General features: G+C 43.8%; 2 protein-coding genes across 3 annotated transcripts in view; one reads left to right on the top strand and one right to left on the bottom strand.

Moving 5' to 3' along the window:
- LOC119650921 (disintegrin and metalloproteinase domain-containing protein 10) overlaps nucleotides 1–23458 on the top strand; it is a 649135-nt gene that overhangs the window by 488551 nt on the left and 137126 nt on the right. The window lies entirely within an intron of this gene.
- Nucleotides 1550–23343, bottom strand: LOC119650922 (parkin coregulated gene protein homolog). Its single transcript, XM_038054148.1, has 6 exons — nucleotides 23105–23343; nucleotides 22975–23045; nucleotides 16001–16213; nucleotides 15853–15931; nucleotides 2167–2278; nucleotides 1550–1938 (listed from the first exon to the last, which is right to left on the bottom strand). Exons 1-6 carry the CDS (start codon nucleotides 23177–23179, stop codon nucleotides 1706–1708), a joined length of 783 nt encoding a protein of 260 aa, XP_037910076.1. The 5' UTR covers nucleotides 23180–23343; the 3' UTR covers nucleotides 1550–1705.

Here is a 23458-nt window from a genome sequence, read left to right on the forward strand (position 1 = left end):
TAAAAACCTACATATGATTAATAATTTTCCGTCACTAATAATTTGTAAAAATCAATAATTAAATATACATAGTTAATTGACGTTGGCATCTTAACCAACGTACAGTTGGAAATCCTTCGCGAAGGTCTACCAAAGTTACTTTTCTAAATGTCCGTACTTGCACTTAATCTAAGTTAAAATAAGTTCAAAACTAATTTTTCGAAAGCCCACACATGGCCAATTCCCTGCTATATCGTAGAAACATTAACAGCGACTTTACCAAATTTTCTTAATCAAACTTCCCAACGTAGTTACATAATCGAGGTCTTCAAATGTTCGTATTTCATTCGAACCAACAACAACAACTCCTCTACCTGTGAGTACCAAGCGCTCTGTTTTACGGACTTGAAACATAGCTATCTTGGTTGGGATACTCTCCAACATTACTTCCAACCACCTTTTGGCAGCGGTGATCCCTCCAGTGTTTCGGCTTTTTTTTTTATTTTTTTCCCGCCAACAAAAATTTCTTTCCACGTCAGCTTCCACACAGGTTTCAAGATTTTCTCCTCGAACTAATCATCCCAAATAAAGAAACACAAACACAAAAACCTAATGTGAATAATGCAGCTCGCATTCGCAACTTCACTATTTTGCCTGTATAAAAATTTCTCTATTGCCTACATTAATCCGTTAAGCGCAAACGCATCCAATTGCACGCGAGCATAAGCAAGTACATAGCATTGCGATGAAAAAGGGGCCTATGGTAATTTTTGTTTCCGAAGTAGGCTGAGGCTGCTAAACCAGCAGTTGGTTTGACCATTTGGAATGAATAATTTGGGGACATTAATTTTTAGTTCTATGGAGTGGGGATGGGATGGAGGAAGTAGGATGATGGGAATGATGAAAATATTATACTTCATATAATCGAATGAATCTCTCCACTAAATAAGTTACTTGTGCAAGTTCTCTGTATGAATATGAAATTCTTTTCCGCAAATGCAAAAATATCCAGGCAATATTAACTGCCCAATTATAGCAACCCATATTGTATACATAATTGTATTTTATTGCCGTGATCACGGTTGCTGATTGCAAAGAACAAAAACATTGCTTCATCCTCCTAATTGGACTCCAAGAGTGGTTGTAAACAATGGTCCTTTTACACAATACAACCATAAAAATAAATGTAAATAGTTTGCATGTAATTACGGCATACATATTTACACTTGGGATGACCTCAGCAGTGTTGTCCAAAACACCGAAGAATAAGACCAAATCCACACAACTGCGCCACATACGGACTCCCATGTTTGCTCACAACAATAAAAATGAATATTTCGTTAAACAAATTTGCCCATGGGATCGTATTAATTTATTACGTTATTTCTACTGTTGTCATTCATTTTTTTTTTCTCTGTACAGTAGTGTATGCAGGAGCGTATGAATTGTATAATTTTACGTCTATAATTCGTGCACATAAGTTACCCCGCGAAAGGATTTCATCCAAACGAAATATTATCCGAGCTCCCTTTTTTGTTCATCCACGCTAACAAAACGGAACGACAGGATGTGTAGTGAATATCAGCCAGTATAGATTATATTTATTCAAATTTATATATATGCACATAGGGATGAAAATACGCCTACAATGTAAAATAATCCGCAGGTACACATATCCCGCTCTCGCCGAATCCTCCCAATTGTCTCCCATTCGTCCTGCATGATTTCAGTTCATAACACAACTCTCATATGTCGGTACCATGTATTTAATATTAATATAGGCATCAGGTCCGCCATATTTTTCAAGGATTTGTAGCGTGTCCTCGATAACGTCACCCAGGCGTGTGTCACGTTTAAAGTCAATACCTTCTCCCAAATTAACATTAACGTCGCGAAAAAGATTACAAATTGGCAAAATTTGTCGATAGTAGGGAACAAGAGCTTGACCAACACAAGGTCCTGGTGTCCAGGTTCCATGTACAGCGGTGATGATGTTGATGGTGAGGGTGGATGATGATGATCGGAAACGATAAATTAGGGGATTTGCGTGTAATAAAAGGATGCTTTGAGCTTTGAAATTGTGTTTGTTGTGATAGGTTTCAAAATGGTTATTTACATTCAACAAATAGGCGTGTGACGGAATAAATGCAATGTGCCGCAAAATATGGACACAATCATGATACCTACCCTCGGTAACCATTTGCTGAATAGCTTTAAGGACTCGAATTATAACCGTGGGCTCTCTAGTGTTAAGGGCACGCTTCATAGGGATTATTAGTTGCGGAACGACTGGGAGAATCTGCAAAATGCATAGATAAATTAGTAAATATTTTAAGATATACCGGGAGATTTATTGGTAACGCTTAATGGATGTTTTCTCAGAGACCATAGAGGGATACCGTGTATTCTTTCTTATTGTTCTTCCCTTATTTGTCATCAGGCTAAGGAGACTACATTCAGAATTCCTGGCGCATTGCTTGAATTTGAATAGTTGAAGAAAAGCATTGCGCATGTCTAACGCTCTTCAATCATTTACTATAGTGTTAATGTCGTATATATGATTCTTAGGATAGGGAAACATATACAAGAAAACCACCTAGGCATCGTCGAATCACGCGCCAGTTGGATACTTCTTACCTAACCCGCGTATATGCAATAACATTCCGTGCCACCTACAAACGCAATTTTCCCCTGTATGTAGTCTTCTTGCATTAGACTTCCTGCAAATATTAGATCTAGTGTATTGCAGAATCCCAAAAGTGAAGAAGTGGAAGAAAAGTGGATATTGATACAGACAGAATAGATCTTCCTTGGAGAGTTGATAACAAATGAGATACGGTGACAAACAAATACTCATTAGAAGCTCGGACGGTAATACCTTCCAGCATGTAGCCGCGAAGGCCCGTAGATCCAGAAACCTCACAAGAAGCAAAGTTTCAAAGACACATATAAGAAACGATCAGCTCTTACCACCAACGAAAGTATAGGACACTTCTCTACAAGGTGGAGCGGGCAAATGAGAGGTAAACTCTAGCTTCTGAGGACAAGGTGTGTAAGATGAAGACAAGTTCACAGGAACTCCGGAAATAAAGTTTGAAGAAATTGCAAGGATTCACGCAGCCGAATGGAGAAATTTAGACTTTTGCCGGCAGGTGAAAATCCTTGTGAAAGAGCCTAGGGCCACTAGAGTGGCATTTTGTTGTCCCTTAAAAAGTGTAGCATAAAAACCCTAGTAGGGATTTTAACGGGACACTTAAACTATCATATGGAAAAGATTGGGGTGGTTGTTTCGGCTATGTGCAGCCAATGTGAGGAGGTGGAGGAGACGGCCCTGCACTTTTTTGCAGCCGCCCGGCCTCCTCAGATCTCAGACGAAGAATCTGCACACTCTCTACCTCTGGAGAATGCGCTCAGATTTGCTAAAGCCTGCGAATGCCGTGGGCCGTTGGGAAGCCATTAAATAGGCGAGTAACGGGGATAGTACAATGGGCAATGGCTTGAGTGCTCGGAGCTGCGGCTCCCCTAAGTAAACCAAACTAACTAACTACGTCGCTTATTTCGACCTCAGATTAGTAGACGTCGCTCTTTCTGACCGCCAGACCACCCAGCATGCCTACTACCCCCTCTCTCGCTATCAACTCCATGCTTTCGGTTTCACTCCCAATTTGAACACCCCACTACCTCTTCATATCCTAAGGGTGGCAAACTGGGTGATTGACGAGCGGTTGAAGGGCAGGCGCATCGCAAGCTGCAGTGACAGTCAAGCTGCATTGAGGGCGTTGAGCAGTTCTTTGATCACCTCGAAAATCGTTCAGGAATGCAGAAACCGTTTGAACTCTATATCTAAATTCAATACAGTAGAACCACTCTGGGTACCTGGTCACTGTGGCATAGAGGGAAATGAAATCTCGGACGCTTTAGCGAAAGAGGGGTCAACCTCCCCTATGCCGAGACCGGAGCCAGCAATTGGAGTATCAGTAGCATTGGCTAAATCTGTTTTCAAAAACTGGGAACAAGTTTCCCATAATGACAGGTGGCAGATCCTAAATGCTGTTCGACACACCAAACTTTTCCTGCCAGAACCGAACATACGTACCGCAAAGTTTATCCTGTCGAAAAGCAGGAGGATTTGCAGGTGAATTGTAGGCATTCTGACAGGCCATAATTCACTAGCTGGGCATATGTTCAGAATAGGAATTACCGAAGATGATACGTGTCCCTCCTGTAATGAGGAAGCGGAATCCACGGAGCATTTCCTATGTGAATGCCCCGCCTATGGACGCATCAGGCATTAGATCTTTCGTGCCGATGTTCTCCAATTGCGACGGGTAGCATCACATCCACTAACGGAAATCCTGCGATACGTTAACGAATCCGGAATATTCCATTAGACGGGGGAGGCGAGTACAATGGGCCAACACGGCCTGAGTGTTCAGAAACTGTAGCCTCTCCCCAACCATACACACACACACACACCTCTTCAGAAAAGGCTTGAGTAGGAGACCGCTGGTACTTCGCACTTCCTGAAAAGGAATTTATAATAAAGTCAACATTTTGGTGTATCAAGAAGTGCTCCCTCTAAAAACTTTGGCTGCTTATATTGTTGCTGCTGCTATCACAGGTACAAGCCAAATCCAAATCCTCTGTGTTCAGAGCCAGGACCAGACACTAGTCTCGAGTCCGTATCAATTGAGACCACGTTAGGGGGTTATTAGTGTAAAGAAGAGATTACCAATCTTATGCAGTCACGGTTCCCGAATATGAAAACTAACCATACATGGGGCAAACCAAATAATATACAGACTTGCTCTGCACGAAACCTATTCAAAACTGCAACGAGCCTGCACAGAATGCTGGTCAATTAAAGATCGCTCTGATATGGATTTTTGGTCAGATACGACCAGATTGTTCTAGATTCACTTTAGGCGGTAATTAATGAATGTATTAATGATGCACTCTCTGGCCCAGGAGTTGATGTCCTTATTCATCGAGGACCAGAAGTATTTCCCGGTGACTAACCGATTTGTCGTCCTGATGCCTCGATGCGCTACGTTCTGAACTGCGTGGAACACTTCCTTGCGAAAGATGGCCGGAAGGTATGGCCGGAGTTCCTTTTCCGAGTATTCGCAGCAAAGAGAGAGGTTCGAGCCGAAGATGGGCAACTCCCGAAATTTATATTTGGGGTTGGATTTGAGGCTCTGAAGTACTGCGTCATCTACCTGCGCCTTGGCGATATCCTAGAAGTGGAGTGAGGCGGGGATGTTAACCTCAGAAACACGTGACAAAGCGTCAACAACTATGTTGTCCTTGTCGGACACATGCTGGCTTATAAAGCTCAAGTGCCGAAGCTGGCGAGGGAACGCTTTGTCGGGCTTTTGTTTCAAAGCATACGTGAGAAGCTTATGGTCCGTGAACACTGTGAACGGCCTGCCTTCTAAGAAGAAGCGGAAGTACTTAATGCTCAAATATGCGGCGAGCAGTTCTCGATCGTAGGTGCTGTAGTTCTGTTGAGCGGGGTTTAACTGTCTGGAGACGATGCTCAACGGCTGCCAGACTTGGTTCACCTTTTGGTGAAGAGGTCAGAGGCATCAACAAAAACGGCTACAGATGCATCTTGTCAAGGAAATGCCAAGAGTGTAGATCAGCCTCTTCAGACCAATCAATCTCTCGTACGTCCTTTGTTTTGGGGCCAGACAAGTACGCGTTCAAAGCGGACTGGTTTTGGGCGCCCTTGGGCAGGAAACGACGATAGAAGTTTAACATAAAAAAGAACCTCCGCAAATCCTTCACAGTTTTCGGACGCGGAAAGCTTGTAATTGCTTGCACCTTGTCAGGGTCGGGCTGTATTTCGTCAGGGGAAATGAAGTAGCCGAGGAATCTCACACAGAGTAGCTTTGTACTGATGAAGGTGGTAAGTTGCTCCTGAAATATGTATATACACTATAAAATAAAATTGTAGTTTGGAGTAAGCTACTGGTCTATCAATCTCACATGTGTTTGGAGAAACCTGCATTTCTCAACGTTTAGAACTAAACCGGCCTCAAGGAGACGTTGAAAAATGCACTCGAGATGGGCTAAGTGCTCAGACTCTGAGGAAGAAGCGACTAAAACATCGTCGAAATATACGAAACAGAAGTCGAGGTTTCGCAGGACCGAGTCAATGAACCTTTGAAAGGTTTGCATCGCATTGCACAATCCGAAAGTCGTCCGTGTGAACTCGAACAATCCAAAGAGTGTGCATATTGCCGTCTTTGGAATGTCTTCTTGAGCTACAGGTGATACGCCTTGGTTAAATCCAAGGTCGAAAAGATGCGGCAGTTTGCGAGATGATGCGCAAAGTCGTGGATGAGTGGAATAGGATATCGATCTGGAATAGTCTGTGCGTTTAGCCTTCTGTAATCCCCACAGGGGCACCATTCACTGTTTGGCTTAGGGACCATATGGAGTGGGAAAGACCAACAGCTGCCCGAAGGTCTGCAGATACCCTGTTGCATAAGTTGTTCAAACTCTTTCCATACAATAGTCAACTTCTGGGGTGGTAGAGAACGCACCTTCGAGAAAATAGGCGAACCAGTAGTGTTAATGTGGTGCTGCATATTGTGCTTCATTGGTTTAGAGAGACTACATTCGGTAGTAATCTGGCTGAATTTTTGGAGGAGTGCCCGAACACTAGAGCCAGTAATGTCCTGCAAAAGTACGGATAGGGAGAGATGAGATTTGGCCTGACAAGTTCAGATTGGTAGTGGAGTCTATAAGGGACCTGTTCTGAAGGTCCACCAGCAATCCATAGTGACACAAGAAGTCTGCACCTAAAATGGGGTAGCTGACATTCGCCAGGATGAATCGCCACGGGAACGTCCTAAGCAAGTCAAGACTCAAATCCACTTGCCTGTACCCGTAGGAGTTAACGCGCGAGGAATTTGTTTCAAAGGTTGTGGGAATAGCCGATGGTGTCGGGGTATGGGAAGAACCGAAACCTCCGCACTAGTATCTACAAGGTAACTGCGCCTGCTGAGAGGGTCATAAATTGTTAGGCGATGTTGGGCTGCGTTCTGGGTGGCCGTCGCCAGGACCCCCCGCGGACCTAGTTTTTTGAGGTAGGCGCGAATTTACACGGGATCGTGCATCTGGTGGCTTTTCCACCGAATCTGCGATGGTACCAACAAATGCTTCGGTCCGTAGGTTGTCCTGCTGCCTGCTACCCGACCGCTCTTTTCGAGCAGAAGACCGCGAGCGAGCTCGCGACCTGGCGCCCGAACGCTGAGCGTCCAGCGTCGCCCTCGTCTCAGCCATACTGACCGCAAGCGCGGCCATCTCGCTCTTTAGTTCGTCAACTTTGTCAGAAGGCTGTTGAACGGCCACTATTGTTGGACGCGCGTGCACCTCAGGCACCTTATCGGCCGCAGCTGCCAGCACCTCCAAAGAACCGGAGACGTACGCGAGGACCGCCTGGGTACTCTCCGGAAGTCGTCGCAGCCAGAGCGACTTCAACAGATCGTCGTCATAAATTTCAAATGTTGTTAACCCCGCTGCGCCACAGATTTGCCCTAGAAGATGTTGCAATACTTCACCAACCGCGAGAGTGGTGGAATTTATAAAATTTTTATAACGACTTATTTTAGAATAATTAGAAAAGTCTAGAGTTCGAATGAAAAACTCTTATTGCTAATGAGGTTCAGTAATCCTTTACCCATTAGTACTTAAAGTCAACTTCTCATCTAAGATTACTTGAACTTTATGGTACTCAGTTTCTCCAACCTAATTAGCTTTCACGCTGGAGATATTTAGAAAATTTATTAATTGAAGTTGCACGAGTTTCTGCATCCATAACGTGACCATAGTCCATAATAAGCAATTTCCTCCAACAGGATGCTTACAAAACTGCTAAAGGAACGAGCTGCAAACGAATCTTCCGCAACGACAAAGTTGAATGTCAAAAGTTCAAGTTCTCTTGGGCAATTTCCAATAATTTCAATGCCTGCAGGACACAGATAACTGCTGTTGCAGTCATGTGTCCAATTCGCCATAAAAAGAGGCTTGACCATCACCATCTCCCCGCTCCCACCTCCCCATCGTGTGGCAATGGAGAGGTGAAGGTCCATGTGCATTTCGCTTTATTTTTGAGCCCCGAAATGTTGTGTATGGAACTTTTCGACCCGGTCGGGAGGGTGATATCCTTAAAATGGGTCACATTCAATGGGGTTCTGTGCATGTTGTCGGTAAAAGCCTAATTACATTGAAAACTTTTCCGACAGAAAATCTACCGCACAATTTGAATTTATTCTCATGTTCACGGCGGACTTGTAGAGCGTATAATGTTCATCCGGGTCTGGAGCGGAAGAAACAACACAAAGTTTTTTTTTATCCGGCTACTAAATTTTCATGTTTACATTGAGGCTTGTCTCCTTTTCGCCTGGAATAAGAACTTAGTCCCTGGCAGCATCCCCTGCTGCGAAGTATTCGAGACGGGAAGCCCTGTTTGTACACTGGTATTGCAAGGGATGGTGCCCGGATACACAGTGTTTAACGTATCCGTATCTGGGTACATGCAAAGAACAGACAGTTTACAAAGTACGCTAGTCCGCTCGTATGTTGCCTCTGGAGTATTCCGGTTTGCATTATTTTTCATTTTAAGTCCAAAACACATGGAACTTTTGGATCCACCGACTTCTATGTGGATGGCTGTGAGGCTGAAAGTTTTGTTAAAGTAGAAAGTTGTTTTTTTGTTGCCGAAATGGAAAGTGGCGTGGAGCGTTTCCTCCTAAAAGCATTGAGCCATGGTGATGTCTTGACTAATGATGATATACGAGCCTCGGGCTCTGCGTCTAGTATAAAGAAACAGGTCGGCAATGCATGGAATCTAAAGCTTTAATATCCTGACGATTATCGAAAACTCCCTGCTGCCACCTTGTTCTCTAGGATCAAAAAAGTTCTCAAAATAAAAACAGTCAAGTAAAGGATCCTTAGTGAGCGAGAGTTTTCCCATATTTTGGTTCAGGCATGTTCGTAATTCTCTCCAAAAGATATTAAGGGCAACATCCTCAATGAAATGGGGGAAGTTTTCCTATTAACTCACCCCCCGCATTACAAAACTGGTGACTTCCTTTTTTTTAATCCGCATCAAACAATTTCACAATTCAAAGCTTCAAATCATCACGGAAATCCGGTCCAATTTTTGTCACGTCTATTTTGCATTCAAACCCTATTTTGTGAACTTCTCGAGCGCATCGCATTTCCACCCTCAAACCCAACAATTTTAACTCAGATACAGATATCATGTAATAGAAATCAATATAAGGAAAAGAAAAACAGTTTTCCCGCTATCTCCGGGAAAATTTTCATCCGCTTTACTCCCTCCCCCAGACGAAACGATAAAACTTTTTTAATTTGTTCGGTACTGGGTGCGATAAAACTTGACGATTTTCAGTTGGAACATTTTTTGGGGGAGCAAATATAAATAGAGACAACTTGGCCTGAACAAAGTCAGTCTTTGCACCTTCCGTCTTAAAATTATAGTAATAAAAGGAGCAGCGGACGGAATGGAATAAGAGCCAGTTATATTGCTTGGAATTTAAGTCCAGACTAGGATGGTTGCAAGTTTTTACTTAACAGATGCTGACACTCCCACATAAGTCTTCCATAGATTGACTTGGTGAAAGAAAGTTTCATTTTAATGGCATTCAAAGGGGGAAAGGATCAGAACGGCTTATTAAGAAGGAAATGTATCTTTATTTTACGTCAATGAAACTTTTGCTGAGGATAAAACTAGTCTCAGTAAATTATTAAAGTTGGATATTTTAGGAAACAGATTTGACTCCAACATGTTCCAGTAGAAGTTGGTTTGAAGTTACGTAGATAGATAGAAAATAATTCAGTATCCATGGCTAACAGAGTCAGAAACGATCCAGGATTTTTTGTGATTTCCTGCTTAGTCACCATCGTCTCACATTGAGTGTCTCGCGTCAAACTATGCCTAGGATATATTCAGTACTAATACTGGTGAAGATGAATCTAGGTTGAAAACTACCATAAAATCTGAAAAAAAGAGGAAGAGTTGACTGTGTTTTAGGCGCAGCACGAAAATGCATCACTCACCGCAGCGTCCAGCGAAGGAAGCAAGTGAGCTGAAACATACAACGAGATACCTAGACGCCAAAATATGGAAGAAGCCTTGCAAAGTGACGTGACTGCTGGTGCGGAAACGGCAACTTTAGTACCCTGGAGTGTTCCTGCTGTTCCGAGAAAAAGTCCAGTCAAAATCGCCAGACCTGAACAGGAGCGGATTCAGGCATGAGCTGAGTGCAAGCGCAGTCCTAGCTAGAGCCGAAAAGGAAAGGCTTACCAGGAAATGGGCGACAATAGGGAAGCGTAGGCGATCGGCAGCATTCCTCCAGAAAATCGTTCGCAAAGGCATGAAAAACCGATTAATAAAACTGGAGGAACTACTCGACTGCATTTCCTTCTACAGATTAACGTAAACAGGAACGAAAAATGGGCGAAAAGCAGAAACAGCCGCACCTCTCGTTGAGAACGCTATGCGCACCAAACGTATCTCAGGCAGCCCACTGCAAAGCAGAATGAGGAACACGCGTCTGAAGGATATTCTGCAGAGCCTCAAGAAAGGTAGGCAAAGGAATGCAAAAGGATAAAACACGCTACACCGTCAAAAACTCATCTGTCCAAAGACAACGGGACTATGAATATTAAAATCACTAACAGAAAAGAGGGCGAAACAAAGAGGGTTTAAACCGACGGCATTTGCGGAATCCGCTGGAAAATGAAGCCCGAAGACAGTGGAGCAAAAGTGCCTTCCATACGGAAAGCGAAGAATGTTGGAATCCTCGTTGAACTAGGCCCGAAGAAAACTAGAAAGAGTACGCCCGGCAAAGCGGTTAAGTCACTATTGGAGAAGAAGGCTGTCATTTTTAGTCTAGGACCTATGTAATCTTTGGAAATCCGAGATCTTGAGGTCAAAGTGGAGGTGAATATAAAGTGTGAATGAGCAATTCCCGGATAGGCATTACTTCTGTGAACGCCCGAGGCTGTTGTGGAAATCACCGAGAAATATGCGAGGTAACTCATTTACAGCGAGAAAATCAAAATTGGATCGGTAGTATGCAGGATACGAATGCAGCCAGTCCCCAACAAGTGCCTGGACTATGGAAACATGTCTGTAACTTGCCAAGAACTCAACAGGAGGACAGCATTCCATAGATATGATCAACTTGTTCACCAAACAAAGACTTCCAATGAAAAAGAGAATTGCGGTCTCTGCAAGGAACGTGGCCGCGTGTGATGAAAGCGTTGCGCACACTGCGGATTCGACGCGATGTCCAGTCTTCAGGCCGGAACTGGACGCAGCTAGGATCATCCACATCTTACAAATTAACATGTACCGTACCCGAACTCCAGGCGCAGTTCGCTGCGGAAGTAACAACTGATCTTGCGATAATTAGCGAGGTATACCGGAACAAAAACTCGGCTTCATAACATCTTGACTTATCGGGTACCGTTGCCATCGTTTTTTAACTTTTACCTAACGATGGATGAGATAACGCCGGACTTTGGACGCAGGCTCAATGCTTTGGAGGACGCCGTTTTGGGAACCGGGAGGCGAATCTTGTTAGAAGATAACTTCAATGACAGGATCCTTGAATGGGACAAGACCCCAAACACAAAAGTATCCTAGAAATGCTGACGAGAACTGGGCTCGCAGTTTTATACACCGGATCCATGCCAAGATTCCAGCGCCCAGGCTGCAAACCATCCAGTAAATTTTGCATCATCGGATTCTCTGGCATCGTCGGTGGACGGGTAGTAGACTAGCTAGCTAGTTGACTTCTCTGCAAGTGGTCGAAGTGGTTGAAGCTATCTGTAGGTGTGCACCAACCCGGCCCTCCTCCTGCACGTGGAACATTGCAAGGGTGAACATCAGAAGATTCGTCAAAACTCTTGGGATAGAATCGTGCTGGAAGGCACTTCGGAGTAGTTGCATTGCAGTTGACACTGTTGTCATTCAGCGGTAAACTTGATAACGACAACATATAAAGCGTCCATGTCCCGGAGAGACCCCATAAGCTCGACTCTTTGGTGCAACAATTACAGACCCGTGTAGCGGCACAACCAAGGCGGGAACCACCGCCTGCATCGCCGGCAGTGTAAATGCCTCCGTCGATGCACCGACCTACCGTCGGCACAACTGGCTACCTAGCACAAGGCCGACGCGGTGCAATTCCTTCTGTTTCGGGCTGCCAACGAGAGCGGACCTGTTTGGAGTCGCTCCCGCAACTGTACACGGGTGGAGTAAATAACTATTATACATAACTTAGCACATTTCAATAAACTAATTGTGGCTTATTGCATTACACATTTACGAGTTACGGTATAAACTAGAACAACATCACCGAGCGGATAAGCTAGATTGTGAGGTAGAAATTTAAATGGAGGAGGCATGCAAAAGCAGAGTACAGATGAGCTCAAAGGAAACTCCGCTGCGTGATAAATAAAAACAAAGCTCCCGGCTAGCAGAACCTATTCAACAAGGTAAATCAGGATCCTTGGGGTTCCAAAAATCGGTGCTCTGCGGAAACTCTTAATTAGTACCGACCAGATGGACCGCATTCTACGCGCAATATTCTCCAGACATCCCGTACGGGCTGATGCTAACAGCTCGGAAGACGTCGAGAACTCCCCACTTTTCACCACGAATGAGCTCGACGATGCAGTTCTCACCATGAAAAATAATAAGACGACAAACTCTGATTGTATCCCAGCGGAAGTTTATAAATTGGTATTGCGCCAAAGGCCACACTTGTTGCTCTATGCGTTCAACGCTTGCTTGAAGCAGGGCATGTTCCCTTGTGGAATGTGACGAAGGTCGCTCTGATCACTGAAGAAAAAGGGAATCCTAAGCTGCTTTATATACTTGAAGCTCATCGGAAGTAGACTCGCTAAAGCGAACTGTGCTGCCAAAGAGTTATCCCCAAGGCAATTCGGTGGTTACTGTTATGAAGGTTGTGAATGCGATTCATCGAACCGAGTCACACAGCCGCCGATCTCACCTCATAGTGCCCCTCATAACGCTTGATATGAGAAATGCCTTCCATTATCTCTTGTGGATTTTGACCGATCATCCGAGAAACCGCTTCTTGCTCTATGAGACGCTAGAGAGCCAGAGTAGAATGGAGATTAGAGGAGAAGCATAGGGATCCATCCTAGGGCCGGATTTCAGAAACGCTTCCTACGATAGTCTGCTAGGACTCAATATGCCAGAAAGGTCGCATCTGGTCGGTTATGAAGATAACGTTACGACATTGGTTCTTGAACAACCGAAAAACTGGTATATCAGTGCGATTCAGTAAGCAGAGGGATGGCTTTTCATGGGCGCCCTGAAGCTGAAGAAGTCATCTTGACCAGGAAAAAAATCCCGGCCCTGCATTCCATTACGATCGACGAGTTGACTATAGAGTCGAGGATGAGCTTCTTCGAGCAAATCCAAGCAGCAGCAGATAAAACTCAGCTAGAGTCCCGGCGTTGAGTCAGCTAATGACGAATATTAGTATCAACGCAATCCGTTCTCCTCTACAGTGCGGAAGTATGAGCTGAGCCCTTGTCAAAGAGGTCTACCGTAAGGGTTTTACCCAAGTATAGCGACAAGGATTTTTGTGAGTGGCATCTGCTTATCGCACTGACTCAGAACCAGCCGTGATGTTGATGGCGGGAGTGACCCCGTTGTCCTTCTTGCTAAGGAACGTAAAGTCTTTTACAGCCGAAAGGGCGAAGGATTAAGGGAGGTGGTTCCAAAATAAATCAAGAGGCAGATAGGCTATGCGACTCATCGGCAATTGAGATTCATGGCTGAATTAGAGGCATGTTGAGACTGACTATTTCCTTATCCAACTTCTCAGTAGGCATGCAGGTTTTCAGTTTTACCTGCACAAAATTTGCAAGACACAATCTGCGACAAGACCGAACACACCTTTTCCTCTTGTGAAAGTTGGGATGGATTTCGTCAGCAACTTTATGCACAAGGGAGCCTTCTCCAAAAAACGTTGCATTGGGCATCACGTTTGGGGACCGGATAGCAGGCGGTTCCTTGAACTAGCAACTCCCCTCCTCCTTTCCCTCCCGTTGGTGAAACGAATTACCTGATTTGAAGGGTATCTAAGTCGGAAGAGCAGTAGAACCCGAAGTAATTTGTCAAACGGTTCCAAGTTTGCTTATGACAGTGAGGTGTTTGGTTGATAGTTTCTGGCGCATGGTTGCAGGACTCTAACACTGTACGAAAACGCATTCAACTACTCTACTCCAAAAATAAATAACATTCGACAGCTGCAAATGGCCAAACATTTTTCAGAAATAGTATGTCTTCAGAAGACTCCTCCTTTTCACTGACATCACACAACGGTCCCAAATGCTCATTTGCGAAATTCAAGGTTTCCTTTTTCTGAATAAATAAATGTCTAAAACATAATATCACATAAATGATTAGAACTATAATATCCCTAAAAACTAACTATTGCTCCGGCCGGTCATAATGACCTCCCCAACTCCTATACAGAAATGTAAGTACGACTAAATTTAGGTCCGAAGAAAGGCAGTGTTCAGTTGGATATAATTGGTACGTCGTGCCGTCCTTTTGAAGGAGCTTGGGTGCCCAAAAAAGGGATTCATGGACCAGAAAATTAAGAGAAAGTTTCCCTTCGATTGGTCCAGCCCGTAATCAAGTGGATGTTGACATCAATCCCTGAATAGAAAAGCTTAACTCAGTTGGAAAAAATTTTCCCCAAGTCTGTGTTCGTTCTTTTTCTGGAGGAATGTTTGGAACTTAGGGGCTCCCGTATGAGTTGAACTTTTTAACGTTATTTATTACCTTGATTATCTCTATAGTAGCCCACATCAAATCATCGCCTTGTTTCACCATATATCTAGCTTCTGTGGTCTTTATGTATTGGTTATTGTTCTTCTTTGCTATTTCGGCATCTTTTATTTGTTCTATTATACACGTGTGGATCAATTTAACTGCCGCAACTTGGGCGCCGTAGCCCTTAGTTGCGGGCTACGGCGCCCAAGTTGCACAGCCAAACTCCACGCTTGAACCCACAAGGATCTCTGCCTGCGATATGAGCACAACCATCACCCCGTAAGGGGGCCAACTGCAAATAACCGGGCCAAGACCACATCCTACAATAATTACGCTGGAGCATTTGCTCTCAGAAGGCCATTCCCCTTCGTGATAAAAACCACTTCAGATGATTTAGGTCTGATTGCCCTTCCCGAATACATGGGGATGATACACCCAAAGGGCTGACAATGTTTTTTGCTTAATTTCGCGACAACAAATGTTTGTTTACTATGAGCTCTTATGTGGTTGCAATCAACTTTTATGTGGGGTATATACCTCAATCAGACCTACGCGTTATCGCTGTCGGCTCTTGACTATGCGCCGTTTCCCAACGCATTGCTTGAATTTGAATAGTGGAAAAAGGCATTCCACATGTTTGGCGTTTTTTGACCACTTTCGCATAAAGAATTCCGCGCGTCTTTGTTATACTGTTGGCATCGCGTATGTGGTACATGGGATGGGGAAACATACAGAAGAAGACCATCTAGGCGTCATCAACAAAAGCCTCACCTCATACCTAACCCGCGTATATGGAATGACAAACTCGATTTAATCCCCTTGCATGTAGTTTTTTTGTGGCCACTCTTTCTTAACTACTCCTTAATGCGCGGTTTTAAGAAGGGCTATAATTCCATTGCTGCTTCAATAATCGATTGCAATTGAAATTGAAATTCTTGTCAATCCCCTCTATATATGCGTTCATTGGAGTAAAGTTCCAGAAACATTTCAAAATCGTTACTTATACAAACCTTCTCAGGACAAGCAGCTATAAGCGTTGTGACTCCTTGACTTGCTACTGCCTTGTAAGGATCCTCCATCTCTCCCAGCCTGAAGACAAGCCATCTCTGATTATCGCGAAAATTTAAAGGCAAATCAGGTATCGCAGGCAAAGCTCACCCTTCCACAAATATCGGTAAATAGTAAGAATAATCCAAACTTTCCGGTGGTACATCCCAGACTAAAGGAGGCGGATCTTGACTTGTTTTCTTTGTTTTCTTCACGACTTTGGCTCCGGGTTCCACAGGTTTTATATTCGCCGGAATATCGCCTCGCAGGAAGAACTTTTGGAAAAGGGTCGCTTTAATCGGCTGCGGGGCGAAAGGATTTGTTCTAGAAATGAAAGGAAGGATTATTTGTAGGTAATAATCCTAATCCTAATTCTGTTAAACAATGAAATAGGTATAGAGGTCAGGTCCCTAGCCCAATTTCAATGGCAGTGTTTGAAAGTAACATTCGTTGGCACACGTCAAACAGAATAATAGTCTCTCTTTTTAGGCCCTGAATTCAAATTGCATCTGAGGTAAGGTAGTTCCCGATATTAACTCACCCTCTCACACCCCCAAAGTCCTATCCCAAAGCAAAAGTCATGGCTAAAAATAAATAAAACGGAAATCCCATTACGAACAAATTATTCAGAATCCGATCCCATATTAATTCAGCAACGATTTGGAAAACCCAGCAGTGAAATCACTTACTGAGGGTTTGAGGGGAAACTCCTAAAATATTCGTTTTCCTACGTCTATTGTTTGTTCCACATTCATCATGGCTGCTGAGTGCACTTCCCCATATCGAACATGAGTAGATGAAAAAGTGAAATACAGCTTGCCAAGATAAATTTATAGCTTGGCGACTAGTTTCCCTCTGGTCGGTAGTAACGATTTTCAATTCTCAGACTAACCCACTCCTGAAACTGCGCCAGAAGCAAGGACGACTACGACTTGGCAGAGACACAAACGTCCTTGCTTCCTTCCAACTAGAATTTTATTGAATGTTTATCTGCCAACGTAATGGCATAAATAGAAAATCGGATTTTCCAATGATTTTCACCAGAACTTGAAGAGTATGTGAGCCGACAAAAGGTAGGAAGAAATAAAAAGGAGAGCCGTAGACGGGATTGATGGACGAGGCTGAGATGTTCGCTTCCCGACTCCAATTCAAATCAGGCTCATGAGCATACAGGCAAGAATCATACATTTGCATTGATATTCTACCGCAAACATTATGATGATAAGTTGGAGGATAATAAGCTGGAATTTTCCGATACCAGGCTAGCACCGCATCAAGGATGAGTCCACTCAATAATAAATCAATACTATAGGGAAAAGTCGAGCTACAAATCGAGCAGGGAAATATAAAAACGCAATACACTTCCCAATGATCAATTGTTGTTCCTGGATCTCGAAGTCAATTGAAAGCAATGCTAATCCTGCTACAGATACTGGAGGATAACCAGCGTAAGGATACTCAATCGAGTTGTATGCTTTTGCAAACGATAAAACAGGAGCTACTTGAAAAGGCACAAATAGGATTCAAAATGAAGAGAGTTCAAGGGTGGCTGCTGAGTGAATGAAAACTGATTGGAAAAAAATATCAGGAATCCTTTCAAAAAAAACCTAGTCCTGAACGCCATGGAAATACTATTGCCACTGGCACTTTCATATTTGAATAATGTGCTGTGCACTGACAGAAGTTCATTAATAAAAAGGGATTTTTTCCTTGTAAATTTTTGAAATTATAATTATCTGTCTATGAAAATTGTTCCTGCTGGTTCCTCCTAGTATGGTTCTCCTACAAATGATAAGCTGGCCGTCATGGACGTAAAGTACAATTTATGTATGCCATGTGATACCAATATAGAGAGAATGAAAGGAAGGGGTCACTTTGGTCTGAATAGCAGCTACCTACTTTTAATGCCCTTGAGAGTACATAGTTGGCTTGCTAGGAAGAGGTAGCTGAAAAATCAGGAACAAGTATGTGTACCGTGGTGGTACAGTGCTAGAATAGTTTGCAAGATGCTTACTTCTACCTCGGAGACAGACTTGAAGTATAAAGTGGTTTTGGTTGCGTCATCTGAACGATACCCTAAAAAACATAAATTAGTCTGACTTATGTACGGATTTAATCTTATAAACCTGGTTCTTACGAAGCATACTGGGACCAACTACAATCAAAACAGCTCATAGTTGGCATATCCATTAAGTATAGGCAAGAAAATATAGAGAATCGACCCTTCGGACACGGATTGATTTGTAGACGACAGGCCTACCATGACTGGCACAGCGGCACTGGTTTATAATGAGTGCAGGCTCAGCTTTTCATACCAGTGCATGCATGCAAGGTGTATCTAACACCTCTACCGGAACTAACGGGTACGACATCCGAGTTGTACGGCACACCTTCACTCTTGATCTCGAGGGAGCTCTGCCCGCGATGTAAGCATAACCACAACCACCATGAAACTCCCACAAGGAGGCCAACCGAAAATAAACAGGTCGTGAACAAATCCTCCAGAAGCGGAGCATATGTTAACCTCCGGTGAGACTTCATGGCAAGGGAAATTCTAATATAGTGCAGTTACGTCTCTATGGTTTTCCGTGGGTACCTGTCTCGGAAACGTTATCCCACAGTCTTCTTAAAACAAGGATTGGCTTTGTGACCACAATCAGAGCCCCGCTGCGACAAGCTACAACGATACCAGTGTATACCGAGTGCATGAAGCTCCCACTTGCGGGGCAACCGCAACAACCGAACTGAACGCATATACAAGAGAAATTCTCCTGATGTATGTGAATTCAAGGGCTATTCCGGTTCCCATGGTACCAGTATACCCCAGGTAAGGTTTCATGACCTATTGCCACTTCAGATGAGTCCCCGTGTAGACTTGGGTCTGGTCGCGCTAATTAGGCCTTTGCAGCATTCGCCTACCGCATTACGGCCAACAAACGAATGTGATACAACGTCTCCCGGGGCCACCACTATGTAGGTTCTCCTTGGCCACTTGCTTTTGGTTTAGCCGACAGGGTTGGCCACTCCCCTCCTCACACGTCATCCTCACCGCCACCTCTGAGCTCCTCTAATATAATACAGAAGGATGTTTCCTACGGGGACTTAAAAGCAGTTCAGACTAGCCTTCCTAAAGGTGCCATTGTGATCGTGATCAGTGATCTGAATGCCAAGATGGGATTTGAGAGCACTGCTCGGACATATGATAAGAAAACACGGTCTTGGCGACCGCAACGGTAATGGCTGGAGGTTCAAGGATTTTTTAAACTTCCACCGTCTCGTCATTGGTGGCACATTGTTCGAGTGTAGAGCCTGCCATAAGGTCAGCTGGATTTCAACTGACGTCTTTTGGATGTGTGTAACAAGTGAGGCGCTAACATCGAACTCGAAAGAGATCTGATGGCCGCTTACTTTCTCTTTCGTATTACATCCGCCACTTCCCGCTGGGCTGGAGAGTTGCGGCCCCCTAAATTCGACATCAATCGCTTGTATGCCCCAGTTGTCACTCGCCAGTGGAAGAGCTATCTTGCTGATTGGATGGCAAATATACTGAGTAACCCGCCTGAGAATATCGATGAGCATTGGGCTACCATTAAAAGCGCTTTTTCCCGAGTGCTACGCAGGTCGTCTGCCCCGTCCGAAGGGGCGTCATAAGAATTTGCTATTGCGCTGGTCAGGTAAGCGGAAACTTCCTCAGATCCTCCTGATAAGGACGTCAACGATCGACTTCTCATCGGCGATGGTGAATAACTGAAAACGCGAAATGGTATCACATCCGGTGAAGTTCCTCCTCTTGTGGACGAAATACCCAGCCATCGTAACATGCGGATACGGAGTGTTCCTTCAAGCAAATGAGAAATCATTTCGCCCATCAATACACTCAAACGGAGTCGCTGAGCTTAACGGTCTCCCAACAGAGTTATCTATGAATGCACTTGCAGTTACTACTGATCTTCTGCTTCGATTCGTACGGAAATCTTCTACGAACCTTTCCCACAGAGTGGAAGATGGGGATGATCGTCAAGATCCTAAAGAAGGAGACCTTTTTTGAGGGTGACAATTGGACGGGTATTTGAATGGTCCCTGCCATCGCAAAGGCAACAGCTAAAATAATCCTGGAACTATCAAAGAACATCTTGAAAGCAATTTTGGAACAGTGCGCGGAGTTTAAATCTTCGCTGCACCTCTTCTTCATTGCTTCAGAGAAAGCTTTCGATAGCGTGAACAAAGAGAAACTAATAGCTATTATCAGAGCGACATACAAGTATGATGGCGCAAAACATCACGTGCTGCGCCGAGGCAAAATGTCGGGGGATTTCGAGATCCTGTCACCGATATTATTTTTTCTTGTTATCAGTGATATTCTTCATGCTACCTTGTCCGTATGACATGGAGGAATTCAATGGTCAATGATGTCTTTCCTCAACACTTCGACAATGCTGATAACATCTGCTTCCTTTCTTACCGGGTCACGGACCTTGGCCAAATGGCTCTCTATTTAGAAAGAGAGGCAAGTAGAGTTAGACTGAAGGTAAACAACAACAAAATCAAGGTTCTCAGTCTGATGAGTCAACGCGGTCTCCCTATCTGCATTAATGGGCAGAGCAGGAAGCGTGGTTTCTGCAGGCAGTAGCACCGGACTGAATATTGCCCGAAGCATTAAGAGCACTAGATCTGCTTTCGCTGCCCTGTCGAAAATCTGACTATCTCAACACCAAAATCAAGTTAAGATTATTCTGTGGTAGTGTTGCTTCTGTGTTGCTATATGGGAGTAGCACATGGAAAGTGACCATCACGGTTACCCAGAAACTATAACCTTTCATCAATACCTGTTTGCGTCGTGTCATCGGAGTGCGCTAGCTTCACACTTTCTCAAATGAAGAACTTGGTCGGCGCACAAGCCTGCCACTCCTAGGTACTATGACCGGAAGACAGAAGTAGCAGTGGATAGGTCTCACTTTAAGGAGGGAAGACAATTGCATTGTGGTCTACGGCATGCAGTGGAATCCACTCTCCCAAGATGGCCGGATAATATTTATAGTCCTAAATTTCCTGGTTATATAGCATAGGCTACGGCATCGTCCATCCTCCTTTAGTAAGTGAAGCAATTTTCAAAGAATTCGCCTCTCAGACGATCCAAATAGATGCATCTTATAGTTCACGGGTTGTACTCTCCATTATGTCGTTATCGTGAGCATAGGTCGGTAGTTGGGTGAAGATAGTGCCTCTAGCATTCTAAAGAATAATTCGGAGTTCGTTGCCCTTTGTAGATTGACATAAACTATAGGAGCCTGTGTATCAACTGAATGCGAGCTCCATCCCAAAAGCAAATTTTTCCCTATAAAGGGAACGCACACTCCATGAGAAACCGCATAAATCCTTTGTCCCGCTTCATTGTTAAAAATCTCTGATGGGTACCTCATTGTGTGTTCAATCCAGTCTGAGGCTACTTTCGTTTACTTAAACCTTTGTAGTATATGCAATGTAGTCTTCCCTCTCCACAACCGCCTCTCACTTGGAATGTCTTTGGATAACTTTTTTAAGGACATCAAGAAGGCAAGATCATTGCTGATGAGTAGCCCCCCCCCCCTGAAATGTTAGTCATAGTTATGAGTTTTTGGCTTACTTGGTTGTTCAAATAACTCAGCTTTGACACGAAATTCATTTCGGAGTCTAAACAACATGTGGCGGTAGTTTTATGATTTTTTTCCAGATTTTTCGGTGGTTTGGCTCCAGACAATATGTCCGTGAATAAAATGAGTACTTTCTAGCCCCCGTACCACTCGATTTTGCAGCAAATGTCAGTTTTTTAAGGACTATTATTATTATTATTCTGTTAAAGGAAAGTCGCACCGCGTCCTTGAAGAACTATTGTGCCCCTTTTACTGGTTATAGTGTACCTGTTGATCATAGTATCTCAAGCAGGCCTGTAACCGTTAGGAACTTTAGTATGTTCCCCACTTCCAGAAGTTTCAGCTTTGGTACTAAGTGTTCTCCCAGATGTATCGACCTACTTTGTACAAGTGCCGGACACTGTCCCAGGACGTGCATAGAGGTTTCGTCCTCCTCCTCACAGAACCTGCAGGCAGTGTCCGTAGATATCCCTAGCTTCCCTAGGTGATAGTTCAGCCGACAATGACCAGTGAGAATTCCCACTATGATTCGGAGGTTCTTTTTGGTGAGGTTTAAGCAATCCTTTGTACGCATGGGTTCGTATCCCCCAATAAGCACCCTGGACCGCTCCATCCCTGGTAGGCCCGCCCAATATAGTTCCCTCAACCGTTTCTCTTCGTTTCTTAGATTCATAGCCATGAAACCGTTTCCGCTTCCACAGAAGGGTTCTGGCCCATGTAAAGGCATCCCTGCTCCCTTCTTGGCTAGTTCATCCGCTGCCACATTGCCTTCCAACCGAGCATGGCCTGGAACCCAAAGTATCCAGACGTTGTTGGACGAGCCGAGTGTATTCAGTCTCTCAAGGCATTCCCATACCAGTTTAGAGTTCACCTGGTTGGACCTAAGTGCCTTGATCGCTGCTTGGCTATCGGTGAGAATAGCTATGTTCTGCCCCCTGTAGTTCCTGTTTTAAGTTTAGTTTTAAGGACTAATCGTGACCTTTCATTTGATACTCCACATGACGATATTCGCTGTAGAAGAATTTACATCCCCATGTATGAGACCCCTCCCCCTTACTCACTTCATGCGTTGGACTTCATGATTCATACCTTACCAAGTATTCCCTATCGTTTCTGATAAAAGTGCTTGTGGCAGACAGACAGGCAACGATAATGATGTCGAATGTAAAAGGACCGCGACATACACTGCTTATAGCCATCAGTTCCATCTTGCTGCATGCAGTCCCAGCTGGAGGAACAGCGCTGTCTACTTTATGTAATGCTCATACACTGAATGCGATCTATAGAAGAACGACCCTAGTTTATGCTTTGCCTTCAGGACCTGCTCAGATGATGCAGCGTTCATCACCTCTATCGGGGTGGTTTTAGGAGGTATATCCTCAGGAAGCAAACTGACTAAAAGTGGATCTCTACAGTAAATATAATAACTTTTTGCATTAAACATTTTATACATACTTTCGTGGTGGTATAACCTTAGTATTTTTCTGCAGGGACTGATATGAAAATGGTGGCACCATTCTTATTGTCTGAAAGTATATTTAAGGTATTAGATTCTCAAAATGGCAAAATTATGAAAATACTCAACTCCATTCCTGCTGGTCATCCGGGACCGTAAATCCCGCCCACTAACATAACCATTGCATTCATCTACTCGGACCATATTTTACTATTTTCAGAAGCAGATATTAACTAGAGAAATATTTGTTATCCTTTTGACAAAAATAGAAAAATATAGCGGTTTAAAAATAGGAAGGGATTATATTTTTGAAATACAAAACCCGAAATCGGCTTTCAGACAAATGACATTGAAATCTGTCAGAACTCATTCAATGAACACTTGCACTGAAATTTCAGTATCTTTGGGAGTTATTGCCAAAATCTACTTTCTAAAGGACAATTTCCATAAATTTCAGAAACCAAAATGATATTATCACAAACC

Source organism: Hermetia illucens, chromosome 3, assembly GCF_905115235.1.
Source record: "Hermetia illucens chromosome 3, iHerIll2.2.curated.20191125, whole genome shotgun sequence".
NCBI classification, from domain to species: domain Eukaryota; kingdom Metazoa; phylum Arthropoda; class Insecta; order Diptera; family Stratiomyidae; genus Hermetia; species Hermetia illucens.

Excerpts from the sequence above, each read along its gene's own strand:
- LOC119650922 (XM_038054148.1), bottom strand. The coding sequence starts at position 23,179 with ATGGTCCGAGTAGATGAATGCAATGGTTATGTTAGTGGGCGGGATTTA. Across the intron at positions 23,046-23,104 it reads GGATGACCAGCAGGAATGGA|ACAATAAGAATGGTGCCACC; the intron begins GTTGAGTATTTT and ends ATATACTTTCAG. Across the intron at positions 16,214-22,974 it reads AAGGTTATACCACCACGAAA|AACAAATCCTTTCGCCCCGC; the intron begins GTATGTATAAAA and ends TTTCATTTCTAG.